This window comes from Mus pahari, chromosome 9 (genome assembly GCF_900095145.1).
Source record: "Mus pahari chromosome 9, PAHARI_EIJ_v1.1, whole genome shotgun sequence".
NCBI classification, from domain to species: Eukaryota; Metazoa; Chordata; class Mammalia; order Rodentia; family Muridae; genus Mus; species Mus pahari.
Window position 1 is genome coordinate 84,072,988 of NC_034598.1, and position 19,649 is coordinate 84,092,636.

Consider the following 19,649-nt stretch of genomic DNA (forward strand, 5'->3'; position numbering starts at 1 on the left):
CCTTCCATCTAAGTTCTTACGGTTAGCACAGTACAGAGTTGGGAAGGAGCACGCTGATGTACCGAGTCCAAACCAAGTTCCACCAATGCTTCCATAGTCTAGGGTCACTGACAGAGAACTTGAGAGGATGGAAATATGGATGGAAAAAAACAAAGCCCAGCACCGTTCTGGGCTGAGGAGGGAGGCATGGCTCATGTGCATTGGGAGTGTCTGGGGACAAGTCAAGAAAAGCTCGGAAGAACTTATGGTACGCTAATGGTGTTCACCATGAGGATGCAGATGTGGCTGAAGCTGAGGAGCCAGGCTGCTGTGTAGCTCCCATCCTGCTTATCAGAAGGATATGGGCAAGGAATTAGATACAGCTAATAGAGAAAGGGGAAGTCATCCAATTGCCTTTTGTCCTAATACCTTGTATACAGGCCACAGTTATCAATGAGGCATAATACTGATCTCACAAATAGCTTATAAATGGAAATGTAATTTGATATTTTGAAACATGTCATTCATAAAGATCTTGATATGCTCAATGTATTTAAGAATGGTTATGCGCCATAAATCCTTTCCCGAGGGGGCTAGCTTATAACATGAGCGGGAACTGCTTGCATTCATAAGGAATACAATTCCCACACCATTGGAGAGGTTTGGGCTTACAAGCTGGAAAATAGATATAGTTTTGTAAAACAGCCAACTTCCGTGCATTTACTCTGTTGCTGTTGAAAAGGCAGGATGAAGAAGAAAATTAGAAATAATAAGATATTTGAAGATGATCCAAATGCATAGCTTTAGAGCCTCTGAAATGGTTTGACAAATAAGACTCTATTTGTCCTCCAAAGCAATGATGTGTGCTAGGCATTCGTTACATCAGTCAAGAGAACTAAGGAGCTGGTTCAAGTTGACAGACGTGGGATATTTTTTTTAGGGTTCACTTCTTTACTTCAAATCTGGGAGTCTAAAAGCTCATCAAATTAATCATGAAGACTGACATCACAATACCCTTATAATGTAACTAATTTCTATTGGACATTGGCAGGATTGGAAAGTCAAGCGAGCTTATCCAGTTGGCCATTGTGGCTATTTCTGTCTGCTTAGAAATGACTCCTGTTTCCGACCAGAGGAATCTTACTGCCCATGCGGAGAGTCCCTTTCCTGCCATAGCACACATAGAAAAGGACACACATACCTCTACCTCTGTGACTGGCTTAGAGAGAGAGACAATTGATGCAAACCAGGCTGATCTGAACTGATCGGACTCAAACCACACTTTCAAGATGGAAGGACTAGCTCTCTTTGATGGAGGATCAAACTTTTGAGGAACTGATCTTGAAACTCCCCACCTGTGGAGTAAGCCTATTAGGGAAAAGGAGCCAAGTGAAAGGAGCATTGGGAGCCTCAGAGAAAGGATCACAGGATTTGTCAGCAAACCTACAAAACCCACAAGGTCAGTTCCACCGAAATGGGGTTTTCAAATATTGTCCTGTTTCTTTATTCAGAAAATAGAATCTCTTCAACTGACTTGGGAAAAAAAGAAGAATGGTCTGGTTTTAATTGGCAACAATCACTTGAGTAAGTGCCAGCATGTGGAAGGAAGGTGGAAACACCAGAGCCTAATGATCCTGGCTTTAGACTACCTGGCTAGAAGACCACCTGTCTATAAACACCTGGCTAGAAGGCCACCTGGCTATAAACACCTGGCTAGAAGGCCACCTGGCTATAAACACCTGGCTAGAAGGCCACCTGGCTATAAACACCTGGCTAGAAGGCCACCTGGACTTTACAGCAATTTGACTCAGTACAGCCCTTACAACATTAGCCAACTTGAGATGTTTTGTTGCTGATCTTACTCATATGTATCCAGAGAGTCCTTACTGACATGGTACTTTAGTCATGTACTAACAGAATGTAGTACCAGCCATATTTCCTCTATATTGAAAAAAAAAAAAACCCAACCTTCTTTTCTTTATTTTTATCACTAGAAGAAGAAAAGGAGGAGGGAGAGGAGAATGATAGAATTCTTCTACCCTTTAAAATTGAGCAAGGTCAGATTATAACAGCTGAAACTCTGACCCATGGACTCAAGAACTGGACTGAATATAATGAGGAACGTTCCAAAAAATTTAACAAGTAGAAAAATAGCCTGGTGTGTGTCTTTGAGAGCAAGCTGCTCAATGTCAGTAAGCCCGAGGCACTATGAAACCCACAAGGTCAGTTCCACTGAACCAGGGTTTTCAAATATTGTCCTATTTCTCTATTCTGTTGAAAATAGAATCTTTTCTATTGACTTAAAAGGGGGAAAAAGGTTTTAATTTCTCCAGAAAAATAATTGGAGGGATTTAGGTCTGACTAAAGCCTGTCAGGACAAACTCCAGGCATCCCATTTGCTTCTTTGATAAACTTGCTGAGGACAAAAGACTCCAGATGTATAATACAAGGGCAAACCTCAAAAGGCTACTCTCCCTTTTTTTTTTTTTCTTTCTCATTATGTAAAGACCAATATGGGGATACAAAAGACACTAACCACATGCGCATTTCTAAGCCCAAAGTTGTTGGAGCTAAAAAAAGGGTATATTTTGAGAAGGGGCAATGGATTGACTAAGTTAATAAAGGAAGTGCACAGCACTTCAGGTTTAAGTCCGAGTCTGAAAGCACCGTTTTCTCCTTGTGCTTGGTGTGAGCCCTTCAGCAGCAGGAGTGGTCGGTCTGGCTTCTCAGCTCATGGAGTGTGGCAGCATTTCAAACCATCTTGGAAGCCGAGGTGTCAGCTTGTCAACTTGGCAAGCTGTGAGGGAGGAAGCTCTTGACGTCCGAGAGTTCATTTCCAGCCTTCTCGGAGACACATTATCTGTCTGTGCTTCAGTGTGAGGAGGTCTGCTAATTTTCTTAGGCGACAACCCTTTAACACAGTTCCTTCCGTTGTGGTGACCCTAACCATAAAATTATTCTTGTTGCTACTTCATAACTGTAACTTTGCGACTGTTAGGAATCGTAATGTAAATATATGATGGGCAAGATATCTGATATGTGACCCCTGTTAAAGAATCCTCGTTCAACCCTGAAGGGGCTGTGACCCACAGGTTGAGAACCACTGCTTTAGACTATGGAAGAAAAATTTGAAACCCTGGACAGGGAAAAACCTTTCTATTTAGGAGCTCTCTGATGAAAGTCTAAAAACAAATAGCTAACTGACGGACATTAGAAAGTATATGATGTAATACAGTAATAAAGACTGTTTCTTCCAACACAGCTATTATTTTCTGAGGGCTCATACTGTAAACTTCGAAAAATGCTGAGCACTGGATAGAACGTCTAGGAAAAAAACCAGTCTTTTCTCTCAGGAGAAATAGGTTAATAAATTATAAGCTTTCATCTTTTTAAGAAAAAGGTAAGTGTTCTGGGGAACATCTGTACTTCTCTAGTTACTTTATGAACTTCTCCAGTGCCATGCCTGCCTGCCTGCTGCCATGTTCCCTGCCATGATGGTCATCAACTAACCATCTGAAGCTGTAAGTCCCAAATAATCTTTCTTCTATAAGTTGCTTTGTTACCGCAATAAAAAGTAACTAAGACTATGTATGTATGTATCTATCTATGTATGTATGTATCTATATATGTATGCATGTATCTATCTATCATCTATTTATCTATCATCTACCTACCTACCTACCCACCCATCCATTCATCCATCCATCTATCCATCAATTATGTGTCCACCTATCCAGCCTTAATACTTTTGTACACATTATCTGACACACACAAACCCAAGTAGCAGGCATTGTTCACATCTTAAAGCCAAGTAAATTAAAGTTCAGAAATATAAAATGACTTGGTCCAAGTTGCATAGGCAGAAAGAAATCAACTCAGAACTCCACCTGAAGAAACTATGAAAAAAAAACCAACCAAACAAACAACCCAGCTTCCTTATTTGAAGAAACACTGAGGCAAGAATTTCTGCATACAGAGTAATTCCACACCCTGACACAAAGCTTTTTGTAGACATGGGAGGACACAGTGGTGCCAAGATGGAAAAGGTCTCTACTTTACCTGCTATAAACCTTGCCACTTTTAGTTTAACAGGCTTCCTGATGGCAACCATGAACTGATCCATGAAGTTTCCGCTAAGCTGCTCATGATACTTCTTCTGTTACCTGCAGCTACATATATGCAATCTACATATACGCCATCTATTACAACACATGGAAAACTGCTACTTGTTGAACGGTCATCAAACTATTTGATAGGGTTGGCCCTCAGGGGCTATTGGGAAAGAAGGCAGGAGTCACGGTAAGCTGCCATTTATTTACAAGGATGGACTGTTTGGAGAATTAAATAAGAGAAATGTCCAGCAACACCCAGAAGGGACCAGCGGGGAAGGTGGTGGCAGGGCCCTCACATGAATGCCTCTATTCCCTTCCTTTTAATAATATCAAATAAATGAGGACTGTGAAACTAATACATGTAAAGTACTTTCAAATGAGGGAGTGATCAATCCGGTTACAGATATTAAGTAATTCTTCGTAGAAATATTAGGCTTTCAGCTGAATTAGTTTTCTAATGAATTAGAAACCATTTGGAAAAGGCCTTCAGAGTGCCTAATAAACGCTCCACGCAATACTGTCGGACTTTGTTTTATTTTCGTAACAACGAGAACAGTCAAAACACAAAGCATTCCACACTGTGAGTTTTCCTTGGTAACATCCAAGCCTACATTGGTGTGGAAGGATCGTGTCTCTCTTAATGTGTAGAGCTGATCTTTATTTATGAAGACATAAGTACTATTTCATTTTTCCTATGAATTTCTGTGAAGGGAAGCCTTCTATAAATGGCCACTGCATTTCAGCGTGTGTGGGACGCTGCTCTTTTCTTCCTGAGTCCAGAGACCATGTCTCCTGAACCCCATAAACCCAGCCTGCTCCTTGCCTTACTTCAAGCGTACTTTGACTTCTTCCAAGTGTCATTCAAGAAAACTTCTACATGTTGCAATTAGGCCTTAAATAGTAAGAATATTTTCCTCCATCTGGTGTATAGCCCACATTACATTCACTGTCTTGTCTCCACAGAAACCAGAACAGACTGCTGCTCTGCCTTGTGCAGGGTACACATCAGCAGTACGCAGGGCACCTTCTTTATACTGTGAAGAGATAAAACAGATGCTAAGATACCCTGGAAATTTAAAGGCACCATGCTCATGGAGGTATAATTATGTAAGTGTGAGCACAACGTTTATTTATTAGGGGTAGGGAAACCGAGAGCCGTTTCGTAACTTCCGGGCTAATGAGCTCAATTTAGAAGCATAGGCTGGAGAAAGTACACTTCTGCACAGCAGGAGACCGTTGTCTAGATGTGCCTGCATCGTTACACTCACTTTTCAAAGTGTTATTGGCGTTGGAATCAAATCTGCTTTTCATATTGATGCCAAAGTAGTGCTTATATTGGAATAAAGCCGAACAGCTGTCATGATATTTGCAAAGCACCTGTATTTCAAGACAGATATTATTTACTTATTTACATTCTGTGTGTGTGTGTATGTCCGTGCACGCACATGCGCGTGTGCATGTTCACGAGAGTGCAGCATACCACAGTACACATGTGGAGGTTAGAGGAGAGATTGACTTGGTTTTCTCTGACGATAGGAAAGCCCCAGGGATGATGAATTGTCAGGCTTGTTGGCGAGTGCCCTGACCCATGAAGCCATCTCGATGGCCCAAGACAGGTACCATTCATATTGTTTTACACTGGACACAAAGAATTAAATACTACCCTGGCATTACATTTTCAATACCCACCAGCAGACAAAGTTAACAGGCAGATTACATATTATACTGATCTCAATATCAAGCTTTGACTCAGCTTCTTTCACTTAAGTAAAGTAGAACTTTCTGGGCAGGTCCTGAGAAGGCAAAAAAAAAAAAAAGTCCCAAGAATGACTGCAGCCACTTAGAACTTAAAAAGGGTTTTGGCTTTGGGCTGGTATTCCAAATCCCCCGTAGAGGTGAAAAGGAAGATGTAGGAGGGTTTGTAAGTATGAGACCCTGTCCTGGGGGAATCTCCTACCAACTGTGTCCCCCTTCTTTAGCAGGAAAGAAAGTGAGCACAGAGGTGGACTTCACTATTTTACGGGGAATAGAGAGGGATTAACCTATATTATTGTAAGCCTCTTGGGAGAAACCCTTGGGAAGACGGGACTGGTACCACGCTGCTGGTTGAGATAATGCTTGCTTATAGGGATTTTAACTGCTAGTTCCAATCCTTGGGAACCCAAGTTGATTAGCTCAATATACAAAAGCAGGGGAAATATGATTCAGGGCAAGTATTTCAGACTGTCAAAAAAGTAAACGGACAGCAAATGACCCCAGTTCCAAATGGAGGCGAATAAGAAAAACACCAAAACACCAACTGAGTGGCTGGCTATAATTAAAGTCAGATAAATTGGACTGTTCAGGCAACAAAAATCACCAAGTACTTCATATTTTGAAGGGTTAAAGTTTTGGAACGGCAACATCTTGAGCAGCATACAGTCACCGCTCTATTGTCTTTGTCCTCGCTAACACACTCTCACACAACAAATTCAAAGACCAAAATGAATACAACCTAGAGAACTGCAATCCCGGAATCTCTTTTTCTTATTGATCAGATTCCAGTGGTGCTGTCTTCTATTTTCTCTGCAGCTAAAGTGTGATATTGAACTGCAGGGTTGCAGAAGGCTTCTAATAAGCTCTGGGCTGCTGATGGAGCCCCTGCCTCTATCAGTCATTTGATTGCTGTTAGTTGGACCCGAGAGGTAAGTAAGTATGTTCACAGCCTCTCTACCACGGCCCTTCAACCTGCTGATCTCACTCTGCTCTCTGCCTTATGGGCTTTCCTCACCTGGCCAGATAAAGATTCATTCAATTTTTCTCAAGGTAAGACAAGTCCTAAAAAGAAATGCATTTCAGGATGAAGTGATGGCAAAAAAGATGTGAGCTATCAAATGTACTCCTGGCCCTGCTTGGGATTCAGAAGGAGAAACTAAGAGAAAGATTTTGCCCCATTCCTTTGAGTATCTTCACATGGGAAGAAGAATAATTAATTCCTCGTTGAAAAGACTGCCCTATGTGGAGAAATTTTGCAAATGATAGGTAAGCTGAGACAGGTCATTCTTCTGGTTCCTCAAAGTGACTCAGTCAGTAATAGTTAATGCTCATGAAAGAGCAATCCTGCCTTATTCGGGAAGACAAGGGTCCAAAAAAAAAAAAAATGACTACATTTGAATGACTATATAAAGACCACATGGTTCAAGGTTGAAAGCCTTGTCTCTGAGATGTAGTCATTGGATAAACTGAACCACATAGGTGATCCACAAGTACTAATCTACGGAAGTGAAAGAGCAGCGTGGGGAGGTGCCTGGATCCTCCTGACTTAAAGGAGCCTCAGTTGGAACATCAAAAGAATTGAAAGGAAATAGCCAAGCTCCGAGAACAGCAAAAGTATCCCTTTCTTCCCTCTCCCAATCTCCCATCCCACTCAACAAAGAACAAACCTAACAAACCTAAGTCCTAACACTGCCACCAAGGAGAACAACTTAGTACAGAGACAGTAAAGCAGGCCCTCTCTCAGCAACCGCAACGTATGCAGCATAGTCATGGCTTCTAGAACATTCTCTTCACATATTTCCTCCTTGAGTTAAAACGCAGAGTGTTTACCAAAGGCGTTCAAAACCATAATCTCACTTAAAAAAAAAAAAAAAAACCAACAACTAAGGCAAAACAATTATAGTCAAATTTTCACCTCTGAGTTCTCAGCTAAAGTGTGGGAGGCAGGAGGAGGAGGAGGAGGAGGAGGAGGAATCTTAGTCTTTCGGGCTGAGCTGACAATGGGGAAGCAAAGAGCAGATTCCGCCCATAGCCATGGATACACTGTATCTCTGCATGGAGGGACAAAGCTGCAGAAACAGCTGCCTGTCTGACACCGCCCTGTGTCGCTGTTCAGTTAAGGCTGACTCTGGGACAGAGTAGAGTGAACATTTGTACCATGGAGGGAAAACTGGATAAATACTTGTGTTAGGCAGCGTTGTTCTTTCTAATTGTTCAAGGCGAGAATGTGGGATGGTGATGTGGGATGATATAACTACTCCTCCTAGGGTAATCGTAGGTAAACTTGGGAGGAAATGACCTCACAAGTAGCTAATCTTCCCCACCCCCCAAACTTCTGCTCTGTCATCCACCCAATCTGCATTTAAAACTTAAACTTTTATATTCATTTTTGTTGTGACTTGATTCTGAGCCAGTTTTATTAATTTCCAAAAATGATTTTATGAGCCCAGTGAGGCCGGATAGCTCTAATCCACTGAGAATGAGTGGATTCAATGGGATACATATGTATCCATCTCCTAGAGGGGGGCTGATCCAAGCTAGTTCAAGAGAGCACAGAATGCAGCACACTTTATAAAATGGTAACTTCCCACTGAGGCATGGACCGGTAGGCGTCCATCCATCATGAGCTGCTCTTCAGTATTTGAATGCATTACCTGCTGCAGGCAAAAGGGCAAACACATCACAGAGGCTTCAAACACCTTACCTGAGCCATCTGCCTCTCCAGCTTTGATCGGGGAATATCATCAAAGTAGTTTTCATTTCTTCTCCTCCTTGCGTCGCCCTGCATGATAATGTGAGGAACGTCTAGGGAGCCACCAGTGGTGTAAGTGCTTTGGCTAAGTGATGGAGACAACTGAGGAGGAGTGTGATTACCACTGGGTTCCTGAATGGAAATACATCATGAAATAAATACCATGCTCTTTGTGGCTAGCCTTTGGTTTCAAAAATTGTGAAATACGAAACACAACAAGTTATGGGGCGGAGTGGGGCGGGGGGGGGGAGTGGCTTTCTCTCATCTGCTGGGATTGCTAATAACATTGCACTGTTTAATCCTGTAATGGCATGATCAAGTCAATGGCTTCAGGTCAAAGTATTTAAAATATCATCAGGTCTCTTAAAAAACAAAAACAAAAACAACAAAAACAAAAACAACCCAATACCCAAGTGAATGATCTCAAGAAGGAGGTTCATCTCAGTGGGGTACCCCAACTATCACGTGTTTACCAGGGCAGGAACTACGGGCAGCTCATCCTCGCTGCGGCGGATGTGCTGTTACGAGAAGCTAACATGGGACCAGATAGGTCTTGATCCTCTACCAAAGTGTGGTGGGACAACAGGGCTGGGAAGTTGGACACAGTATGGTAACATAGCATGTCACGCGACGTACAGACTGCAGAGCAATGCATATAATGACTGAGGATGCTTTTCAACAGCAAAGACAACTCTAGCTGCAAACTGGCCGGAAGTTAGGAGGGACAGCAGTGGCCGAGCCTTGGTGTTCACAAGCCACAAGAGGGCTGGAACCATCAGATTCAGCTGCCATGTCTTCCCCTGACTTCCTTTGGCGGTGTTACACCCAATCTTTATTTTATTTATTTATTTATTTGTTTATTTATTTATTTATTTATTTATTTATGTTTGCTAGACTTTGCCCCATCTTTAATTTGTTATTTCTGTAAGACTTTTCTTGGGAGTCAGGGTAAGAGGCTCAGAAGGGAAAGACCAGGGAGCAAACTGGAAATTTCGATTCCTGTGAGGAGGCCTCTCAGCGCACTTATACTGATGGTGCTCGGAGTTCTCCCATCCTTCTACCAAGTAAGAGGAGGGCAAGATAATATTCCCTTTCTAGCCTAATTTTTCTAATTTATTGGAGGACCCCTCTCTTAGGGAGCCATAGATATAAGTCTTCCTTCTGCTTCCCTAATGCGTCAAACCCTGAAGTTGCCTACACGTATCCTAGCGTATCCCAAACCTCTCAGCGCTCAGTTCTTCATGGCTCCCGGAGGGAGCATCTTATGAACTTCCTGCATCTCGTGGCCTCTGCTTATTTTCCTCTTCAAAGTTGAATCCGACTCATCATCCTAGAAGCTTCTGCCCTGTCCAGCCTGTTGCCACGCTGTCTGTAGCCTGCGGTATCCTGAAGTCACCTATCTGTAGCCTGCGGTTTCCTGAAGTCACCTAAGGGCCAGTTATTCCCCAGGAGCATGCGCACGGAGGCCTGTGCCCGTGTTCATCAGTTGTGGCTACCTTCTCTGACATTTGCGGTGGGAACTCGATGCAAACAAGCACAGGAGTAGGAGTAAGCAGAGAGCTGAGCTTGTCCAGAAAACCTTGGCTTTCCAACGAACGGACTTTAGAAGAGAGCACATGGGCTTCGTGAAAGGAAGGGAGGATGCGCGCTACCTTTATCATCTTGCCAGGGAATCGGCTCCAATTTTTTTCCCCCTTCTTACTTGCTTTTCTTTTTTGTTTTACCTTTTATAGTTTTTCTCTAGTTCTTCTACCCCCTGTTTCTAAAATATAGCTGAAGGAACCAATTGGAGTTTACTAACTAAAAATTTAGAGTCTATAGTCTTAATATTTTTGAAGTGGGTAAAATGGTCATTTCTCATCTCTCAAAAAACAGAAGACCCCGAGGTTAATTTTAAATTGATTTTTACTTAACTGTGGTCCTCGATCGATTTCTTTTTTTTTTTTTTTTTTTGTGGGTTTGAGGAGTCTGACAGAAAACTCATTTCCTTTCTCTTGGGAGTGAGAAACTAGAGATGAAGGGGCGGGGGGTGGTCCTTACAGGGTGGTAGTTAGTCAAACTGAATTCTTTTACAATGCTTTTCTAAGTCTCTGAATTATATATTGAGAAAACCAAACACAGTCAAAAGGGAGATTGTTTTCTATACAGGTAAGGCAAGCGGCCTGTGTTTCCTCTTCCACGGTTTCTACCATCATATCGCACAACAGACTTTTCGAGGAGAACTGAAGAGAGAAAAATGGATGTGGTGGTACTTACCCTGAGGGTGATGGACCGAGGGGGCTTCTGTGGAGGGTCGTCGTGCAGCCTATCTCCCAGAGATGCCAAAATGCGTTTCCTGTGGCCAATCAAACTGATTTTTAAAACCTGAAACAACATGTATCCGAGTTAATTCTTTGGTTTGAAACGAGAAAAAAAAAAAAAAAGAATTTGCATATGTACTACAAGACAATCAATACAAAGAGGTGCAAGCAACATTAGCCCTACTCTAGGAGAGACTGGGAATACAATCAGAGGCACACTTTGGTCTACAGAGGTTGGTGGGACAGACAGAAAGCCTGGGTAGAGAAAGCCCCAGAGTTCTACTTGGCCCATTGGCCATGAGATCCCCTTGAAAACTATAAACCAGCTCTTACCACTGAAGGACCAAAACCTCTCTGAATTCCTAATGCTCTTAGAATAAAGAGCTCCCTCATAACCGAATGGCTAAGCCTGGTGGAGTCTGTCCCTCTCCATCCATACCCTCCACACAGGACACTCATTTATACAGGCCTGAGTGACTACACCTGTGTATACACACACACACACACACACACACACACACACACACACACACACTCACTCACTCATCTTCACCTGGTGCCGCTACACTCTCTCCACCTGCCCTCACCCCCTTCCACTCTGCCCCAGCATCTGCTTGGAATGTTTGCCTGGGCACTTTTAGGTAACCCTTCTCTCTGTTGAAATACTCGTGTTTCTGCACCAACCCTTCCCATATGGGCTTGCTAAGAGCAGGGCACAGGGACTCCTTTACCACTGTTATTTCTGCAATGCCCAAACCAAGCCCTGAAACGAGATGGGAAGGGGAAGAAGGAGGGGAAGGGCGAGAGGGGGGGGAGTTGTTTTCAGTGAACAGGAAACTACGGGTACACGGGTACACGAGGAGGATTAAAGTAGGTCAGCCAGAGTTTGAATAGGTGCTAGTGCTTTCAAGGACAGTACTGCAGAGGCATCTATGGAGGAGAAATCAAAGGAACCCAGGTCCCTAGTCCTGTCCTTTAATGCCTGACAGCTAGTCCCTTCCTTTATCCCTATCTGGAAGGGCTCCTCACCTTACAGATGAACTGCGGTTTAGCCGAGATGAGAGCTCAGTTACTTACCCAAGAGCCCTTGCGTGAAGACTGTGGGATCTGAATCAGGTTTGTCTGATTCTCAAGCTTGCTTTACTCAAAGGAAGATGCTGTGGAGCTATAGGCATATCTCCAAACACCATTCTTTAAACCAATACATTATGACTACATTAATTAATATATTTTCTCCTTTCTGTATTCATGTGTGCCCCGTGATGTAACAGCTCTTGACGTATACCTAGTCTCTCGCTATGTAAATTGTTTTTCTAATTCTATCGAGTTTCACAGAAGAGGAGCTAAAATGTATTACATATATAATAAATATACACATACAAATATAAAATATATATTATGCTGCCTTGAATTTTACCTACTTGCTACCTACTGGTCATTTGGCCATTTTGTCCAAGTTGTCTTGGGTATAAGGATTTTAAAAATATTTATTTCATTTGTGTGCGTGTATAGGCATACGGGTACCACGGCACACATGTGGAGGTCAGAGGATAACTTGCCACAGTTGATTTTCTCCTTCCACCATGTGGTTCCAGGGATTTGAACTCAGCACCTTTACTTGTCAAGTCATCTTGCCCGGCCCTCATTTAGGTTTTAAGTAGCTTATGTTATATTCCTCTTACACAATGAAAAACTAACCAAGTTGACTGCCTGCCTGACCTGCCCCCATAGTCCTGTGTTGTTCTTAAATAAGCTGGCATTTCTCCAGGCTGAGTTTGCAAGTGTGATTCAATAAACGAGCCTCCCTCCCAGAAATCCGTCTTCCTGAGCCTCCAGGCACTTTATTACGATTGCTTAAGATTTGTTGGAAACAAACAAACAAACAAACAAACAATGAAAAACAAAACCATGGCTTGGAATATTCCAGGTATCTACCAACCGTGGCTGTCAGTTTGAACAGGATGCTGATTTTTGTTTGTAATGCTCTCTTGAAGATGTTCTTTTTCAGTACATCTGACAGAAGGCTGCTCTTTTAGATGCAGCGCGAACAGAAATATATACATGAAACAAAGGTGCACAGTGACTGTGAAATCTTTTAATTTTGCTCTGGCAGATAGTTCAAATCCCTTTCGTCTTGGGAGAATGGTTTGGATTACTCCTCCCCAAATTCCTTATCTTCCAGTTGTCCGTGCAGGCGCCCATCTGCCCGGCCTTCTGCCCACTCACGCAGCCTGGCGCTGTCTTTCTGCATTTCTATTAGCCGGCTAGGCATTTCACTACGTGGAAGAGCATAGGGATTTCACTGTATCCTCCTTGCAGATTATGAATATGCTAATGAAGAGTAGCCCTGTGCTCAAAACTCGCAGGCAGCATTACCTATCAGAGCCAAAGAAACGTCCTTATAGTCTTGTACTGTTTCATTTTCTAAGCATCAAGATCAAAGATTCCTCCAGCTCAGAAAATATAAGACTAACCTTCTCAAAGATATTTTGCAAGTCTAAATGAGCTACATTTTTTTTTATGTTTGTAGGTTTTGTTTTTTTTTTTAACCTGCATGTATATCTGTGGATCACTTGCACACCTGGTACTCAAGGATGCCAGAAGAGAATCAGATCTCTTGGATCAGGATTTACAGATGGTTTTGAGCCACCATGTGGTTGGTGTGAATGGAATCTGGGACCCCTGGAAGAGCAGTCAGTGCTCGTAACTGTGGAGCCATCTCTCTAGCCCCTTCCCATTCCCTTTTATTCTCATTCTCTGTTACTTGGCCAAAAGCTTCTATTGGATGTTATTCCTGCTTGCCCTCAAATCCCAACTTCTTTTCTCCCCAGCAGGTGACTGGACCCAGGACTCATGTTGCTATGTTGGGCATACTCTAGAACCTTCATCCTTACTGACGAGTATTCATGGTACTGGAAGATACTTTGTACACTACCAGAGAGGAAGGTAATGTGGTAATGTTAAAGAACGTTCTCTGGGTATCTCTAATAAAGATACTCATTTCCCCCCTGAAAAAAACAAACAAAACCACAGCTGCTGTGATTCCACCCTTGCGTGTGGTTTCTGCTCTCAAACTCAAGTTTGATTCAAGTGACCTGACTCCTTTGGTCTCAGTTTTCCACCAATAACACGAGGAGACATCGTTGGTAATGATGACAAAGATCATTAGAAGTATATAGAGGGGAGTGTGATGCTGGGTGCGGAGGCACACACCAGTAACCTCAACACTCGGGAGGCAAAGGCAGAAGAATCACTCTAGCCTGGTGTATGTAGTAAATTCTAGCCTCTAGGCCAGATAATAGTCTTGTTCTCTCTCTCTCTCTCTCTCTCTCTCTCTCTCTCTCNCAAACACACACACAGGAGGGGAGAGGGATAGATGAGGGAGGGAAGGAAGGAAAGGAAGGAAGGAAGGAAGGAAGGAAGGAAGGAAGGAAGGAAGGAAAGGAAGGAAGGAAGGAAGGAAGGAAGGAAGGAAGTTGTACCAAGAACTGGCACACTGCCTAGAGCTTTCACCCCTACTGTTCATGGCACTGGATGGTACTCTGCACACTACCAGAGAGAAAGGCAAACACCAACCCAGCTACAAACCCTCCAATCTACAATGGTGATACACCTGTAAGATACCCTAGTACCATAGTATAGTGGCATAAAAGTTGTGGGAGTCACCAACCAATATTTGATTGGATGTAAAGCCCTCTCTGAGGTGGAATCAGAGATGCTGATCAGGTGGCCAAGAACCTAAGACTAGACAGACCTGAGACTTAGGAGAAAACCCCAAACACTAAAGGAATATAGTAATAATATGACCTCCCTAATGGCGTTCTGCTATACGTAAAGATCAGTATCTTGCTCGGGTATCCTCAGAGAAGCTTTCCTCTGCAGGAAATGGGAACAAACACAGAGACCCTCTCAGGGCTCAGGGAATCTGCGGAAGATGAGGCAGAGAGACTGTTAGAGCCCTAGGTGGTGGAAGACACCAAGGAAACGAGGCTCTCTAAACACGGCAGGATAGTGCAGAGAGACAAGCTCACAGAGACGGTGGCAGCATGCGGTGGCACGGCCTGCCTGCACAGGGACAAGCCAGATGGGATCCCAGCACTGAGAGAGTTAACGGACACTAGCCCTCATCCCTGCCAGATACAGTTCCCAGAGGAGAAATGACTTTTCTCCAACAGTCTCACCAGGTGTGCAAACTACTCCCCATGCCCAGTGGTAGATAGCTAGCACAGAATGAACTCAGAGGCATTTTGGGGGGGGGTTCTTCATCTTCTAGTGCTTTGCTAGGACTCTCCCCGGCCCCAGGTCTTTTGTGTATATATTATGGTTTTTGATTTTGTGTTTTAATGGGATTTCCGTGAATCTCTGCATCTACATGTGTGTCCTGAGCTGTTTTCCTTTGGCCCCTTTTCTTCAGTTCTGGTCTATTATCTACCTTTCTTTCTTTCTTCCTTTCTTTCTTTCTTAAAAAATCATCTAATTTTACTTTATTAATATTATTAATTTTTTAGTTGCCTGTTTGTAGCCTAATGAGAGAGAAAAAGAGAGGGGGTGGGTTTGGGTGGATGGGATATTGGAGAGGATCTGAGATGAGAACCCATAATCAGAATATATTGAATTAAAATTTTACTTTCAACTTAAAAAAGAAGAGCCAGCACATAGAAGATTGCACCTACAACCACGTGTTTGCTCCAGTAAATGGGACCCCGAGGATGCCTAGAAATCTTGACCCAGAAGCACGCAGACACAGCCACGTTCACGGGGCTAACCCAAGAAGCTGGGGCTTGCTATGAAGAGCTTTGCGAGAGCTCTCATCGACATGACGGATCTGCGAGAAGTTTGTCAGCTCCACACTGGTCCTATTTTATAAGAGTGCATACTCTTCTCAGATCCACTCTGCTTCGTCTCCAGCGGGAGGCTTGTTCTACACTGCAGCGTCAGACTGCCTTCTCCGTAGAGCCACCAAGAGGAGACTCAGTTGACAGGCAGAGAACAAAGGGCTAAATACAGAATGGTCATTTATGATAAGAACGTGTGGATAACCTTATTGTTTTTATTTTTTTATTTTAGAATGCCACAGAAGACACTATAACTACAATTTATTGAACACTATATCCTAGTCCCCTATACTATCTGTGTTAGAAAGTTTGCCACATGTACTACGTATGTGCGCAAATGCCTCATCTCATCCTTAAGGGAATCTAAGCATTGCCATTTTCATGATGCCAAACTTGAGACTCAGAAATACTGAGTAACTTGTGGGATGGGCTGCCCACAGGTGTCAAGGCTGGAACTGACAATCACTGCTCACTCAGTATTGGCTGTTTGCCAAGCTCTCTTCCTACTGTCCCCTTCCATGCCTCTGGCCCCACCCATGCCATAACTATACTTAAGAGGGCGCTTCTCCTATTGGGTCTCCATCACCTGAAAACATTAGAACAACCCATTTCTTTTACAAGTCTCCAAGCAGTCTTGAAACTTATGGCCCATGCAGCAAGAACACCCCGGTATTCCCTGTGAAAATACGTGGATGGACCAAGGACAGAAAACCCTCATTATTGAAGATTAGCTAATATCAGAGTAATAGAGAAGGCAGATAGCTTTTAGCTTCAAAATTCTCAGGTTAATCAAAAAGAAATAACAGATGGCAGATCAATTACAGACTGTTCCAAAGAAAGACCGTCAAAAGACCAAGGCAGTCTGGTCTAACTTGAGTGTGAATAGTTTTCATCTTTGTAACTGGAGCTCTGAAGTAGTAGAATTCTGGCCACCCAAATCTGCAACCCAACACTTCTTTTAAAGCCTAGTGCAGCATTTGTGTGTTATAAAAGGATGTCACAGCCTTCTCAGGACCAGTTAGGTGAATGCCGTTTTGAACCTAATAAAAGGAGAAGAGGAAGCAAAGGGGATCATATTTGGCATTTGTTTAAGATATGGAGACAATTTGGTTCAAAATAACAACACATTAGGGGTTTTGTCACAAATCATTTGGAGGATACCAAGGGGGAAACAACTTACAGAGCTTCCAAGGCTGAAAGGATTGAGCCTAAGTAGCTGCACTGTCAAACCACTCCTGAAGAAAAAAATTACTGTCTTCATGTGCGTGAGGAAATGGTTCTGACTGCAGAGTAACCTGGACCAAGAGGAGGCTCGGTAGACAAGCAGATAACAAAGGGCTAAATATAGAATATAGGCGTGGAAGAGTAGGAAGAGAGCTGTCTGTCCGTATCCTGCAGAGGATACGGATCTAGATAAGGAATCACAGGCAGAGAAGGAAGAGATAACAGATCAAGGCTTATTACATGTTTTAAAGATGGTTTGTACTGCGCCTGTCATGGCGTCCATGGCGAGGATATGGTGTTTAAGCAACATGGGCCTCTAGGCGTTTCCTACAGTGTCAATGAAAGAGGTTAGCCTCAGAAACTCTGCCCCACGTCTGGGCCATAGGAGAATACCTGTACTGGGTGGTGATGCTACCTCATTATATAGTATATTGTATTATACATTATGTCAGATATAAAACCCTTTATATATGAGAATTCTGCCAGACAACCAATATCATGACGTGACAATCCCTTTGTACTGAATAGCATGAAAATATATGTCAAAGTAAGGCTGGAAGTCAGTGTACTTAGACTTTGTCTTTTTAAAATTAATGTGATATAAATTAAACATGTTCAATTTAGTGTGGTACAAATTCAACACTTTATCTTCATTTTAAAAATTAAACAATGTTTTGATTATAATAACAGTGCTACTTTCCTACTGTTTATATTCTATGAAATACACTAAAAAGCAAGAATGTAAGTTATCCATAAGCGATTAACGTTTAGCCGTACACGCCAGGTTTCACCAACTGTTGGCAGATACTGGAGAAGTTCAGAGAAACCATCTTTCAGAGTGATCATGTTGTAAGCTTATTCTTCACCTTGATAGTTTCATTTAGTATCAAAGCCATAGAACCTCTCTATGTATGCAAGTCCAAACAGGCATCCAAAGTAACTCATTGGGCTGGTTCACAGAAGCATTTCATAATCCCTCGTGGGCATTTCTTTCCTAAACATGAAGTATCCCACGTGCTTTATAATATACGTTTCCCTGACAGTTTCCATCTTCATTGTCACTCTGAGTAGACACGATATGGGAAATACTAATTCAAACGTCAAGAATGCACATGAGTCATAGGGAGAAAACACGCGGCAACAGTCTGTCTCCACGTTCTGCTGAGGTATCATCCACTCACTCACTGCCGGCTGGACCAAGTCCTCCGGGGAGATCACAACCCCACATGATGTTCTTCAGGATCATGCCTTGGGTTTGCTGTGTTTGGGGATTCGGGTTCACTGGACAGACATGAAGAATGTGAAGCTTGAGATCCCTAGAGTTCATGCATGCAGCATTGTTGAGTGAGTGGGCATTTCAGTTATCACCACTGTGGGCTGTGCCCTTTTCCTTTCTTTTCTGTTTTTGTTCTTTTTTGGGGGGAGGGGTTGGTGTGTGTGTTTTGTGTTGTTGTTGTTGTTGTTTTCCTGTAGTTTCTGGAGGGGAGGAAAGAGCTTCATTCTGCATTTGGACCTTTCTTGTACAATGTTTGGGTGAGCTGTCCTCTGCATCCTTCCTAGATAGTTCCTAACTAAAGGGAAAATAGCTCTCGTGCATGTCTATAGGACTCTGTTTCTTGACTGGCCACTTCCAACCAAGTGCCAAGTGTGCTGAAGAGGGCTGCTAGGCATAAGAGCCAAGGATGGGAAGTTCAAGTGTCTTAGTCTCCTGAACAGATCCAAGGTTGAGAATGTGAAAATACCCCCCTCTCCTATCACTTAACATTTCCCACCTAAGAACACCAAGGCAAAGGTGCTTCAGCATTCCATATATCCAGAGATTCTTATTTGAACTTGAAACCATTTGGTGACTCTGACATTTTCTCTCACGATGACTCAGACTTCAATAACACACATCTGGAAGGGTGTGTTTCAGGGGGACCGAGGGACCTCTGAAGCAGAAGGTCATGACATTTGATTCTGGCTTGTTTTCTTAGCTACTTGACCTTTTACATCTTGGAGATCTGATATAAAGGGGACAATAATAATTGTATTCAACAAACATTCACTGGATGTCTGGCATATATAATTACCATGTTATATACTTTTCAAGACACAAAGAAGATTCTTTAGGATGCTAAGTATGAGATGGGAAAAGTACAAAATATATGTGTGTGTAGCTATCACTCTCCTCAGAACTATCCATCCATCTATCCAATCCATCTATTCATCCATCCATCCATCCATCCACCCACCCACCCACCTATCTATCCATCTAAATATTTATGTCTACCTAGCCTTCCCAGCCTAAAACGGATTCCAGAGGATTGGTTGAGGATGACTAAGAAGCTGGCCTAGAGATTTGGGATCATTCTGCTCTGCTTTAATTTCTCCTTAAGTATAACAGAAATTTTAAACTTTCCTCTATTTTCCTTAAATAACCCTGGTAGCAATTTTTTTGAGTATTATCATCATTGCTTCAGTGTGCTATTATGAATTTCTCTGGATAGATTTTAAATCAGAATGATGTCTTTCACATCTCCAACCGTCTCTCGTTATCTCCTTGTTTCCCGTATGTACTCGCTGCATGTTCTAAAGTATGCCTGCTTTTCTGTTCCAAGAGAATCTTGCAAAGATGAAATCAAGGCCCAACTAAAATTTCCCACACTTTGGACTATATAGATTGTGTTTCTGAACTTCCCTGCTCCCCCCC

General features: G+C 42.7%; 1 protein-coding gene across 12 annotated transcripts in view; it reads right to left on the reverse strand.

Annotated features, from left to right (window-relative positions):
• Window positions 1–19,649, reverse strand: part of Anks1b (ankyrin repeat and sterile alpha motif domain containing 1B) — a 1,029,892-nt gene that overhangs the window by 67,834 nt on the left and 942,409 nt on the right. For 9 of the 12 annotated variants that reach the window (XM_021205751.2, XM_029542211.1, XM_029542206.1 and 6 more), the window contains 2 exons: window positions 10,855–10,962; window positions 8,551–8,730 (listed from right to left, as the gene is read on the reverse strand). In XM_021205751.2, coding sequence (XP_021061410.1) covers window positions 8,551–8,730; window positions 10,855–10,962 — 288 coding nt within the window. The remainder of the gene's footprint in view (window positions 1–8,550; window positions 8,731–10,854; window positions 10,963–19,649) is intronic. The other 3 variants (XM_021205756.2, XM_029542213.1, XM_029542212.1) reach the window with 1 other exon arrangement.